General features: G+C 47.4%; 1 protein-coding gene across 4 annotated transcripts in view; it reads left to right on the top strand.

Moving 5' to 3' along the window:
* ZNFX1 (zinc finger NFX1-type containing 1) overlaps positions 1-12,396 on the top strand; it is a 191,909-nt gene that overhangs the window by 115,583 nt on the left and 63,930 nt on the right. For all 4 annotated transcript variants that reach the window (XM_069243475.1, XM_069243477.1, XM_069243474.1 and 1 more), the window contains exon 9: positions 1,549-1,688. In XM_069243475.1, the coding sequence (XP_069099576.1) occupies positions 1,549-1,688 (140 nt within the window). The remainder of the gene's footprint in view (positions 1-1,548; positions 1,689-12,396) is intronic.

Raw genomic sequence — 12,396 nt, 5'->3', positions numbered from 1 at the left:
GTAACATAGAGGAAAAGTACTTCAAATTAGAACCCACATCCTCACATGTTATGTTAATGTAAAACAAGATCACTAGTTTGTTAGAACATTGTTATACATCTGAATCATCTGACCCACTCCATTCATAATCAAATACAAAACACTGTTATCCTTTGTGATGTATTTAGAACACCCTTAGGTTTGATTTAACCAGCATCATTATCCAGATATTGTACTCTGACTAGTGTAATTACTGTAGTCAATTACTCTATACTGTATGTTTTCCCAGCTCAGTTTGCAACCTTCTTTCCTCACATAATTCCCAAAAGAAATTCTTTACCCATAGTTTATCTTCTTTCCTTATACTCTCAGCCAACCCCAGCACCTGTAATGTTTTAAGTTATGTAACCCAGCCATGCACTTTGCAATATCATTGTTATTTGCTGGATATCATACCTGTTATCTTATGTTCATGCTGGACCTGCCAGCTTCGTGCTTTTCTGTTTATGGCTGTTCTTTTCTTTTGTGTCTTTTATGGCCATATATTTTGGTCGAATAAAGATTTTTTAATGTAATTACTCTGTATGTGGCAGTAGAATGTAAAGCACTCAAAAACTGGCTTAGACATGGGCCAGGCCAGAAACAAATGCACTAAATAAACAAATAGAGGAAATATTTTTTCTACTTGCTGGTAGTGTTTCTGAGTAATGCCATAATAGGAGTAAAGAAGCACATCTAGAATTGTATTTAAGTAAGCAGCAAGGAGTTACAGTGGCTGCCGATCAAACAAAGAATTGATTTTAAGTGCCTCTGTATTGTGTTCTAAGGGATCGGGCCTGGTCTCTCTGCGAAGCAGCTTGAAGAGATATAATCTGAGCTGAGACCTTCGCTCATTCTTGTCCAACCTAATTCAGGTGGCCAAGTTTAAAAGACCAGGTGGTCAGACTTTTATGGGCAGGGCAGCCGGGCTCTGAAACCAACTTCCGATCTCCCTTTGATTGTTTACCGACCAACCTGACTTTCAGAAAAACACTGAAGACCTGGCTTTTTCCTAAGTAGCCGTGTGGATCTGTGATGGCAGCAGCCAGTTTGACTGAGTAGCCCCATTTGAACTGTCTTGTGTTTACGATCCGCGCCAGGACAGCAGTATGGTGTCGGTGCACTTTTATAAATGCCATAAATAAACAGTCATTTATGCCTAAACAATAAAGGCGTATCTGCTGTTGGCAGAGGGCAAAGCTCCATAATCTTCACGGCTTCAGTGAATTCTTCAGATACAAAATTGTGATGTATTCGAGTGTAAAAACAGGAAGAAATTGGTCAGATTAACCGTTTCTAGCTGACATGACCTTCGCTTTCAGTTTTGTATGGGTGTGTTTCATCCATGCACAAAGCTTAATTTCGAACCTTGGGGTGAAGGGAGATGAGAGACCAGTGGAAGAGAAGCTGAGTTCAGGAACAGGAAAATACCTTTGCTCGAGATGAAACAGTTGGAGGTTTATTTTGTGACTGGAGATTGTAGGGTCACCTTTAAACCCACTTGGCTGACCTCCTTATCCTTCACTTAAGGTACAAGGTAACCAGACGAAGAAGATGAAGCGAAAGATGAAATTAGAACTGCGGAAGCTGAACTTCATGACAGAAGCAGAGGCTGATGACATACGAGATCTCTGGAGCCTTGACCTTAAATCTCGATGGCGACTCTACAGGTAAGAACTCCAGATCATCTACTCAGACAGTTAAATAGTTTCCAGACATCCTACCAACACTCAGCCATTGTTCAGTCCAACTCACTTGCAGTCTCCATCCATACCTGGAAGTATCTCTTAGGTAAATATACAGCACCATCCATCTTTGTTTGTAGAAGGCACCTTTCTTAAGAGGTAACTTTCCCAAAAACCTACTTGAAATTACAGACCCTTAATTCTGAAGAAAAAAATCGTAACAGCTGGCATTTGCTACTAACCGCTCATCCTCTATTAATTGACCACATTTTTTCAGTAACATTACCATACCTAGCTTTTTAAAGTAGACAGCGTGGCCATATTACAAATTGTATGTGTTCCCAGCAAGGAAACTTGTTTCAAAGGACATACAAATGAAGAAACTTTGTTTAAAGGATATATGGTTTAAATGGTTCTTGTATAAGGTTGCATACCATAGAAAGACTTAAACGTTCCTTGATAGCCACAATTAAAGGGCCCTATGATCATCACTGAATAAATACAAACTACTAAAATTAGTCATGCCCACATTCTCAGTATTTACAGATATATGGCTTAAAAGGCATGGTCTACTACATGCTTTACATATAGCATACAGAGAGTATGAACTTCGGTGACACTTGGCGAATGTTACTTTCAAGGCTTCAGGCAAACAGTGTGTAGTTACCAGTAAACCTGTGTACTTAGCGTGCACTAGGTATGCCCTTTAACTGGGCTCTGTGCCAGCTACTTCCATGTATCTACAGTGTAGAAGAGATACAGTGGCTATGCCCTGTATGTAATTACGTGATCCTCTCATTCCTGTGTGGTACTGGCTCTCGGGGGAACTGAGGAAGTGCTTTGTCAGCGCTGCAATTTGGAAACCAGGTAATGCCTTCTAAACTGACCTGTGACTGCACTCAAACCCTGGGAAAACTGAACAGTAGTCAGAGGCACTTCATCGAGATTGGATGAGTGTTTGAACTTTGGATAAAGCACACCTCTGACTCTTGTGTCCTAAACTTCCCTTTTGAGCTAATGAAGGTCGATAATCTAGTGCTTGAGAAGGACTGCAGAGTAGGGAAGGGTATCTCCTGGATAGTGGAACTACTAGATTGCTCTGTCTCCCAGACTGGGCCTAATTTCATAAGCCTATGAGAAGCCATGCTGTTGTGCCCTGAGCTGAGAAAGAGTACTTACCATCTACACAAGGAGCTTACTGCGTGAGCAGGATCACTGCTTCTGCCCAGAAAAACTGACCTGAAAATCTACCTGGATGGCACCTCGATGAATCAAAATTGTCCAAAGACCACTTGATCCTTGAATTGTGGCTGTCCAGGAGACGAAGGACCAAAGATTTTCAGTGCTTGGGTCATGAAGTTTAGGAATCACCAGTCTTAATTGAGTTGGTGAACCTGCATCGCCTACAAGCTTCCGTATCACTTTGGGGTCTGGCATCCACTCTTACTAAATCCAAGAGGGACATACAACCCAACAGCCTTCCCACCCAGGGTGAAGCCTTTACCCTCATGGTATGTAGCCTGGTTCATTTATCCTGGGGAGGTCATCCTAATTCTGGAAGTATTTTCTATCTCTTATGATTCTGAAGATATTGGTATTTATAGCTATGGATGAGCCCTAATCCATGAGCCATTTTCCAAGTGGTAACTTGTGAAGACCTTTGGTTCTTTGTGCGTGAAATGTATGCTCATTGGTCACTGGTGACTGAACTCCAGGAGGTCCCTTACTTGAATTCTAGGACCCTGTAGGAACCCTCGTCTACACTGCTGACTTAACTGGCTGGCACGTTGCAGAAGACAATTCAGTCTAATGAGTTTCACCTGAGCTAGAACCATTGAAACAGAGTCAGATTTATCCTGGAAATATTGCTACATTTTATCCTTTGTTTGAACTCATTAACGTCTGGACAAAATCCTGTTCACAGTGTTGATTTTCTGTGTGTGGTAGTGATAGCGAAAATGTGCATAATACTAATGCAAAGCAGATCTTTTCTCTCCTAAAACACTTTCACCAACAGGTAAGGTCTTCCTATTTTGCCAGTGTAGGAAAGTAACTCTTTTTGGCATGGTTACCCCCACTTTCTGCCTGCTATCAGTATGCTTGGATTGTTTTCACTGGGATGCTACTAACCAGGACCCCAGTGATTGTGCTCTCTCCCTCTAAATTTGGTTGCTTAATACTTTGCACACCTCACAATTGGCATACTGGTGCCCCCATATAGGTCCCTAGTATGTGGTATTTAGGTACCCAGGGCATTGGGGTTCCAGGGGATCCCTATGGGCTGCAGCATGTATTATGCCACCCATGGGAGCCCATGAAAAATGGATCTACATGCTTGCCATTGCAGCCTGTGTGAAAAGGTGCATGCACCCTTTCACCACAGGTCACTGTACATCACCCCTATGGTAGGCCTTCCTTGCCCAGAGGGCAGATTGCACGTTCCTGTGTGTGAGGGCACCCATGTATGAGCAGAGGTCCCCCTACAAAATCCAGCTCCATTACAGTGGACTATATAGGTGCGGGGAAGCCATTTTACCCCCATACTGGACACCGGTCACTCACTACCTGTGTCCAGCTTCATAATGGTAACTCAGAATCTATGCATGTTTGGTATCAAACATGCTGGAATCATACCCCAAAAATGTTGCCATTATTGGTTGTATAACTCCATGCACTCAGGGGGCTTCTTGGAGGACTCCGAGCATTGCTCCTACTAGTCTTCTGGGGTTTCCGGGCAGCCTGTGCTGCTGCCACCCCTCAAGACAGGTTTCTGCTCTCCTCCTGCTTGACAAGCTCAGGCAGAGGAAGGCAGAACAAAGTATTTCCTGTGGGGTGTGGGGGGGTACACCCGCTCTCTTGGAAATAGGTGTTACATGGCTTGAAAGGGGTAGCCTCCTCCAAGCCACCAGTATGCTTTGAAAGGCACATTTGGTGCCCTCCTTGCATAAACCAGTTTGCACCAGTCCAGGGACCCCCGGTCCCTGCTCTGGTGTGAATCTGGACAGTGGAAAGGGGAGTGACCACGCCCCTCTCCATCACCACCCCAGGGGTGGTGCCCAGAGCTCCTCTAGGTGGCCACTTGGTTCTGCCATTTTGATTCCAAGGTAGGCAGAGGACCCTGAGAGCATCTGAATGGCCAGGTCAGGCAGGTGACGTCACAGCCCCTTCCTGAAAGGTGGTCACCCTGTGAGGTGACCAGTCCCCCTCCCTGTGCTATTTAGGGTCTCCCTCTTGGGTGGGTCATCAGATTCGACATGCAGGACTCCTCTGCATGGTTTACTTCATCTTCTGGCCACTGGCACTGCAATTTGACCCTCCAGGAACCAACAATCTGCAACTACAGCGACAACTCTCCTCTGCAACATTGTTTCCCTGGCTTCTTCCAGAAACTGCAACATTTCCCTGGCTGTGAATCTTCTAAGGGCGACAAGTCTTAAGACTGCACAAGAAGGAATCTTCCTTGGAGTGAAGGAGTCACTCCCCTGCATCCGCGGGCACCAACTGCAACGACAACCGGCTGCGTGGATCTTCTCTCTTCGAGCACTGTGGATGATACATTACAGGTGGGGGTCTTGAGTGGTCCCCTTGGTCCTCTCTACCAGCTGTCCAACTTGGGAGATCGTAAGCCCTGTGCACGGCTACTCTTGCAGCTACCAAGGCATGTTTGCTTCTGCTCCAACGGATCTTCAGGCTTCGTGTAGCCCCCGCCCCCAATCCTTCTTCCTGCCAAGCACAGTTTCCTCTCTGCTGCTCCAGCGACGTGGGACTCCTCTTCAGGTGTGCTTAGTGTGCCTCTTGCTGGGCTCACTGCCAGTGGGTTGCCTGTGGGGGCTGCATCCTCTTCTTGTGAATCTCCCAACTACTGAGGGACACCCCGGACTCCCATCCTTGGGTCAGGGCCCTTGGGCCTTGCTGGTCCTCTTCAGCCTTGCAACACCTCTTTTTCTTCTACTGCATTTTCCAAGGGTTATTGGTGGTCTTCCTGCACCACTGGCCCACTACAACCCGACAGCCAGTGTGGGACACCATCTGCATCACTTCAGGGACTCCTCATCGGCTCCTGTGCTGCACAGCTGGTCTTCTTCATCCCCCATCGACCTGGTCCTGCATCCACAGAAGGGTGGGTATTGGCTCCTGCCCCGGCCGGACTCTCCATCACGAACTGGACTTAGTCCACTTCCTTTGCAGGTCCTCTTCTGTCAGAAATCCACCTTTGGGTTCTTCCAGTCTGGTCTGGGTCTTGCACAATCCTTTTCCTAAGTCCTCCTGTTGGTTTTGGGGAAAACCAGATACCTACCTCTGCTCTCCTGGTTGCTGGGGGGGGTCACTCTGGTACTCACCTCTTAGGGTTACTAGTTCTTCCAGCTCCCCTCTAATGATTCCACATCCTTGGGTGGGGGACTGTATCTCGCATTCTAGTAACTTAGTATATGGTTTGGTCCTCCCCTAGGGCCTAGACTTTTCTAATACTTTTGCCAATGCTTGTAGTTTTTATGCTTCTTGCTTATTGCTACTGTGTATATAATAAGTGTGCTTACTTACCTCCAGTTGGGGGAACTGGCGATTAGTCTCCTAGTATTTGTGTTACTGTAGGAAGCTGGCCTGGTGTGTGGCGGTTACCTTTGGTACTTACACCTTATTCCAGGTATCTCCTCTCAATGAAGTGTAGGCAGTGTCTAGAAGCCAGGCTTTCTAGAATTAGCTGTGGATGAGCAGCCAATGCTTATCTAGGAGACATGCAAAGCTCATGCAATGCCACTACAGTCACACAGTACTTATTCACAAGAAAGAAAACACTTAGTTGTACAAAAATAAAGGAACTTTATGTTCGGTGGCATGTGTAGCTGCAGATACACATGCTGTCCATAGTCCGCCGTCTGGTGTTGGGTCGGAGTGTTACAAGTTGTTTTTCTTCGAAGAAGTCTTTTCGAGTCACGAGACCGAGGGACTCCTCCTCCCTTGTTTCCATTGCGCATGGGCGTCGACTCCATCTTAGATTGTTTTTTTCCGCCATCGGGTTCGGACGTGTTCCTTTTCGCTCCGGGTTTCGGGACGGAAAGATAGTCATAACTTCGGAAAACTACGTCGGTATTGTTTCGTTCGGTATCGGGTTAGATAAAATAGACACCGAATCGTGAAGAGCTCCGGTAGCCCTTCGGGGTAACTTTGATCCCCCATCGGGGCCTGGTCGGCCCGACCGCGTGTAACATCGACACCGATGGAACGGACCCCGTTCCGATTCTGTCCTAAATGCCACAATAAATACAGGGAGTGCAGAATTATTAGGCAAGTTGTATTTTTGAGGATTAATTTTATTATTGAACAACAACCATGTTCTCAATGAACCCAAAAATCTCATTAATATCAAAACTGAATATTTTTGGAAGTAGTTTTTAGTTTGTTTTTAGTTTTAGCTATGTTAGGGGGATATCTGTGTGTGCAGGTGACTATCACTGTGCATAATTATTAGGCAACTTAACAAAAAAAAATATATACCCATTTCAATTATTTATCATTACCAGTGAAACCAATATAACATCTCAACATTCACAAATATACATTTCTGACATTCAAAAACAAAACAAAAACAAATCAGTGACCAATATAGCCACCTTTCTTTGCAAGGACACTCAAAAGCCTGCCATCCATGGATTCTGTCAGTGTTTTGATCTGTTCACCATCAACATTGCGTGCAGCAGCAACCACAGCCTCCCAGACACTGTTCAGAGAGGTGTACTGTTTTCCCTCCTTGTAAATCTCACATTTGATGATGGACCACAGGTTCTCAATGGGGTTCAGATCAGGCGAACAAGGAGGCCATGTCATTAGATTTCCTTCTTTTATACCCTTTCTTGCCAGCCACGCTGTGGAGTACTTGGACGCGTGTGATGGAGCATTGTCCTGCATGAAAATCATGTTTTTCTTGAAGGATGCAGACTTCTTCCTGTACCACTGCTTGAAGAAGGTGTCTTCCAGGAACTGGCAGTAGGACTGGGAGTTGAGCTTGACTCCATCCTCAACCCGAAAAGGCCCCACAAGCTCATCTTTGATGATACCAGCCCAAACCAGTACTCCACCTCCACCTTGCTGGCGTCTGAGTCGGACTGGAGCTCTCTGCCCTTTACCAATCCAGCCACGGGCCCATCCATCTGGCCCATCAAGACTCACTCTCATTTCATCAGTCCATAAAACCTTAGAAAAATCAGTCTTGAGATATTTCTTGGCCCAGTCTTGACGTTTCAGCTTGTGTGTCTTGTTCAGTGGTGGTCGTCTTTCAGCCTTTCTTACCTTGGCCATGTCTCTGAGTATTGCACACCTTGGGTGTAGGAAGTTGGCTCTGTATGTGCTATTTCAAAGTAAGGAATAGCATGCACAGTGTCCAAGGGTTCCCCTTAGAGGTAAAATAGTGGTAAAAATAGATAATACTAATGCTCTATTTCTTGGTAGTGTGGTCGAGCAGTAGGCTTATCCAAGGAGTAGTGTTAAGCATTTGTTGTACATACACATAGACAATAAATGAGGTACACACACTCAGAGACAAATCCAGCCAATAGGTTTTTATATAGAAAAATATCTTTTCTTAGTTTATTTTAAGAACCACAGGTTCAAATTCTACATGTAATATCTCATTCGAAAGGTATTGCAGGTAAGTACTTTAGGAACTTCAAATCATCAAAATTGCATGTATACTTTTCAAGTTATTCACAAATAGCTGTTTTAAAAGTGGACACTTAGTGCAATTTTCACAGTTCCTAGGGGAGGTAAGTATTTGTTAGGTTAACCAGGTAAGTAAGACACTTACAGGGCTTAGTTCTTGGTCCAAGGTATTCCACCGTTGGGGGTTCAGAGCAACCCCAAAGTCACCACACCAGCAGCTCAGGGCCGGTCAGGTGCAGAGTTCAAAGTGGTGCCCAAAACACATAGGCTAGAATGGAGAGAAGGGGGTGCCCCGGTTCCGGTCTGCTTGCAGGTAAGTACCCGCGTCTTCGGAGGGCAGACCAGGGGGGTTTTGTAGGGCACCGGGGGGGACACAAGCCCACACAGAAATTTCACCCTCAGCAGCGCGGGGGCGGCCGGGTGCAGTGTAGAAACAAGCGTCGGGTTTGTAATGGAAGTCAATGGGAGATCTCGGGATCTCTTCAGCGCTGCAGGCAGGCAAGGGGGGGGTTCCTCGGGGAAACCTCCACTTGATCAAGGGAGAGGGACTCCTGGGGGTCACTCCTCCAGTGAAAGTCCGGTCCTTCAGGTCCTGGGGGCTGCGGGTGCAGGGTCTCTCCCAGGTGTCGGGACTTAGGATTCAAAGGGTCGCGGTCAGGGGAAGCCTCGGGATTCCCTCTGCAGGCGGCGCTGTGGGGGCTCAGGGGGGACAGGTTTTTGTACTCACAGTCTTAGAGTAGTCCTGGGGTCCCTCCTGAGGTGTTGGATCGCCACCAGCCGAGTCGGGGTCGCCGGGTGCAGTGTTGCAAGTCTCACGCTTCTTGCGGGGAGCTTGCAGGGTTCTTTAAAGCTGCTGGAAACAAAGTTGCAGCTTTTCTTGGAGCAGGTCTGCTGTCCTCGGGAGTTTCTTGTCTTTTCGAAGCAGGGGCAGTCCTCAGAGGATGTCGAGGTCGCTGGTCCCTTTGGAAGGCGTCGCTGGAGCAGGATCTTTGGAAGGCAGGAGACAGGCCGGTGAGTTTCTGGAGCCAAGGCAGTTGTCGTCTTCTGGTCTTCCTCTGCAGGGGTTTTCAGCTAGGCAGTCCTTCTTCTTGTAGTTGCAGGAATCTAATTTTCTAGGGTTCAGGGTAGCCCTTAAATACTAAATTTAAGGGCGTGTTTAGGTCTGGGGGGTTAGTAGCCAATGGCTACTAGCCCTGAGGGTGGGTACACCCTCTTTGTGCCTCCTCCCAAGGGGAGGGGGTCACAATCCTAACCCTATTGGGGGAATCCTCCATCTGCAAGATGGAGGATTTCTAAAAGTTAGAGTCACTTCAGCTCAGGACACCTTAGGGGCTGTCCTGACTGGCCAGTGACTCCTCCTTGTTTTTCTCATTATTTTCTCCGGCCTTGCCGCCAAAAGTGGGGCCTGGCCGGAGGGGGCGGGCAACTCCACTAGCTGGAGTGTCCGGCTGGGTTGGCACAAAGGAGGTGAGCCTTTGAGGCTCACCGCCAGGTGTGACAATTCCTGCCTGGGGGAGGTGTTAGCATCTCCACCCAGTGCAGGCTTTGTTACTGGCCTCAGAGTGACAAAGGCACTCTCCCCATGGGGCCAGCAACATGTCTCGGTTTGTGGCAGGCTGCTAAAACTAGTCAGCCTACACAGATAGTCGGTTAAGTTTCAGGGGGCACCTCTAAGGTGCCCTCTGGGGTGTATTTTACAATAAAATGTACACTGGCATCAGTGTGCATTTATTGTGCTGAGAAGTTTGATACCAAACTTCCCAGTTTTCAGTGTAGCCATTATGGTGCTGTGGAGTTCGTGTTTGACAAACTCCCAGACCATATACTCTTATGGCTACCCTGCACTTACAATGTCTAAGGTTTTGTTTAGACACTGTAGGGGTACCATGCTCATGCACTGGTACCCTCACCTATGGTATAGTGCACCCTGCCTTAGGGCTGTAAGGCCTGCTAGAGGGGTGTCTTACCTATACTGCATAGGCAGTGAGAGGCTGGCATGGCACCCTGAGGGGAGTGCCATGTCGACTTACTCGTTTTGTCCTCACTAGCACACACAAGCTGGCAAGCAGTGTGTCTGTGCTGAGTGAGAGGTCTCCAGGGTGGCATAAGACATGCTGCAGCCCTTAGAGACCTTCCTTGGCATCAGGGCCCTTGGTACTAGAAGTACCAGTTACAAGGGACTTATCTGGATGCCAGGGTCTGCCAATTGTGGATACAAAAGTACAGGTTAGGGAAAGAACACTGGTGCTGGGGCCTGGTTAGCAGGCCTCAGCACACTTTCAATTGTAAACATAGCATCAGCAAAGGCAAAAAGTCAGGGGGCAACCATGCCAAGGAGGCATTTCCTTACATTGGGCTTTTGGGCACTCCAGTGATGTTGCAGCTCTGAAATATGGCCAAACTGGTGGCAAGTGGCATCGTGGCAGCTGCACGCTTGACTTTTCTCAGTTCATGGGCAGTTATTTTGCGCCTTGGTTTTTCCACACGCTTCTTGCGACCCTGTTGACTATTTTGAATGAAACACTTGATTGTTCGATGATCACGCTTCAGAAGCTTTGCAATTTTAAGAGTGCTGCATCCCTCTGCAAGATATCTCACTATTTTTTACTTTTCTGAGCCTGTCAAGTCCTTCTTTTGACCCATTTTGCCAAAGGAAAGGAAGTTGCCTAATAATTATGCACACCTGATATAGGGTGTTGATGTCATTAGACCACACCCCTTCTCATTACAGAGATGCACATCACCTAATATGCTTAATTGGTAGTAGGCTTTCGAGCCTATACAGCTTGGAGTAAGACAACATGCATAAAGAGGATGATGTGGTCAAAATACTAATTTGCCTAATAATTCTGCACTCCCTGTATCCATATACAGACCAACATTTGGTCTGTAACTTGTGCCTGTCGCCCGAGCACAAGGAAGAAACGTGTGAGGCCTGTCGTGCGTTTCGGTCCCGAATGACGCTCCGTGACCGAAGAGCTAGAAGGTTGCAGATGGCGTCCACGCTGACAGGACACCGAGGGTTCGAGGAACAAGGAGAGGAAGAGGAAGCCTTCTCCATCCATGAATCGGACTCGGAGGAATTCGACGTCGAAGAAACCGTGAGTAAGACGTCGAAACAAGCACCACACGGGAAAACGGACAAGGCCCAGGGGACGCCACTGCCAACAGGCCATGGCTCAACCCATAAAATAAGTGACCGTCCATCGGCACCGAAAAAGGGCGAAATGGTGCCGAAATCGTCCGACTCGGGTCGAGACACAGACACGCAGCAATCTCGGGACCGAGAAAGTGCTGCCGAAAAGGGTCGACGCCGAGACAGCGGAACCGAAGCTGCTCGACGCAGAGACAGCGGCACAGAGGATGATCGACGCCGAGAAGGCTCGATTCCAAAAAAGAGAAAATTCTCCTCGGAGCCGAAAACAAGCAAAGACACAGTTTCGGTGCCAAAACGCCCAGCAACCGAACCGACTGCCAGCTCGTATTCAGAGGAACAATCAATGTCCTCTCAAATGCGCAAACACAGATTTGAAGAAGAGTTACAAACCACTGACGTAGACCACACCCAGAAGCGAATCTTCATACAGAGTGGGACAGGGAAGATCAGCACTCTTCCCCCCAATTAGGAGGAAAAGGAGACTCGAGTTCCAAACACAAGAACAAACACCACAGCCAAAGGTGGTGAAGAAAGTAACTCCACCACCCTCTCCTCCACCTGTAACTCATACATCACCGGCACAGACTCCGTCACATTCACCAGCTCATACCACCATGAGCCAAGATGACCAGGACGCTTGGGACCTGTATGACGCCCCAGTATCAGACAATAGTCCTGAATCGTACCCTACCAAGCCCTCACCACCTGAGGACAGCACAGCGTATACACAGGTGGTAGCTAGGGCAGCAGAGTTCCATAACGTGTTGTTACACTCAGAACCTGTCGAGGATGACTTCCTTTTCAACACCCTCTCCTCCACCCATAGCACCTATCAAAGCCTGCCTATGCTCCTGGGAATGCTAAGGCACGCAAAACAGA

The sequence above is a fragment of the Pleurodeles waltl genome, chromosome 7, assembly GCF_031143425.1.
Source record: "Pleurodeles waltl isolate 20211129_DDA chromosome 7, aPleWal1.hap1.20221129, whole genome shotgun sequence".
NCBI classification, from domain to species: Eukaryota; Metazoa; Chordata; class Amphibia; order Caudata; family Salamandridae; genus Pleurodeles; species Pleurodeles waltl.
Note: the sequence above shows the minus strand (reverse complement) of the source record. Positions and strands in the feature narration are given on the sequence as shown.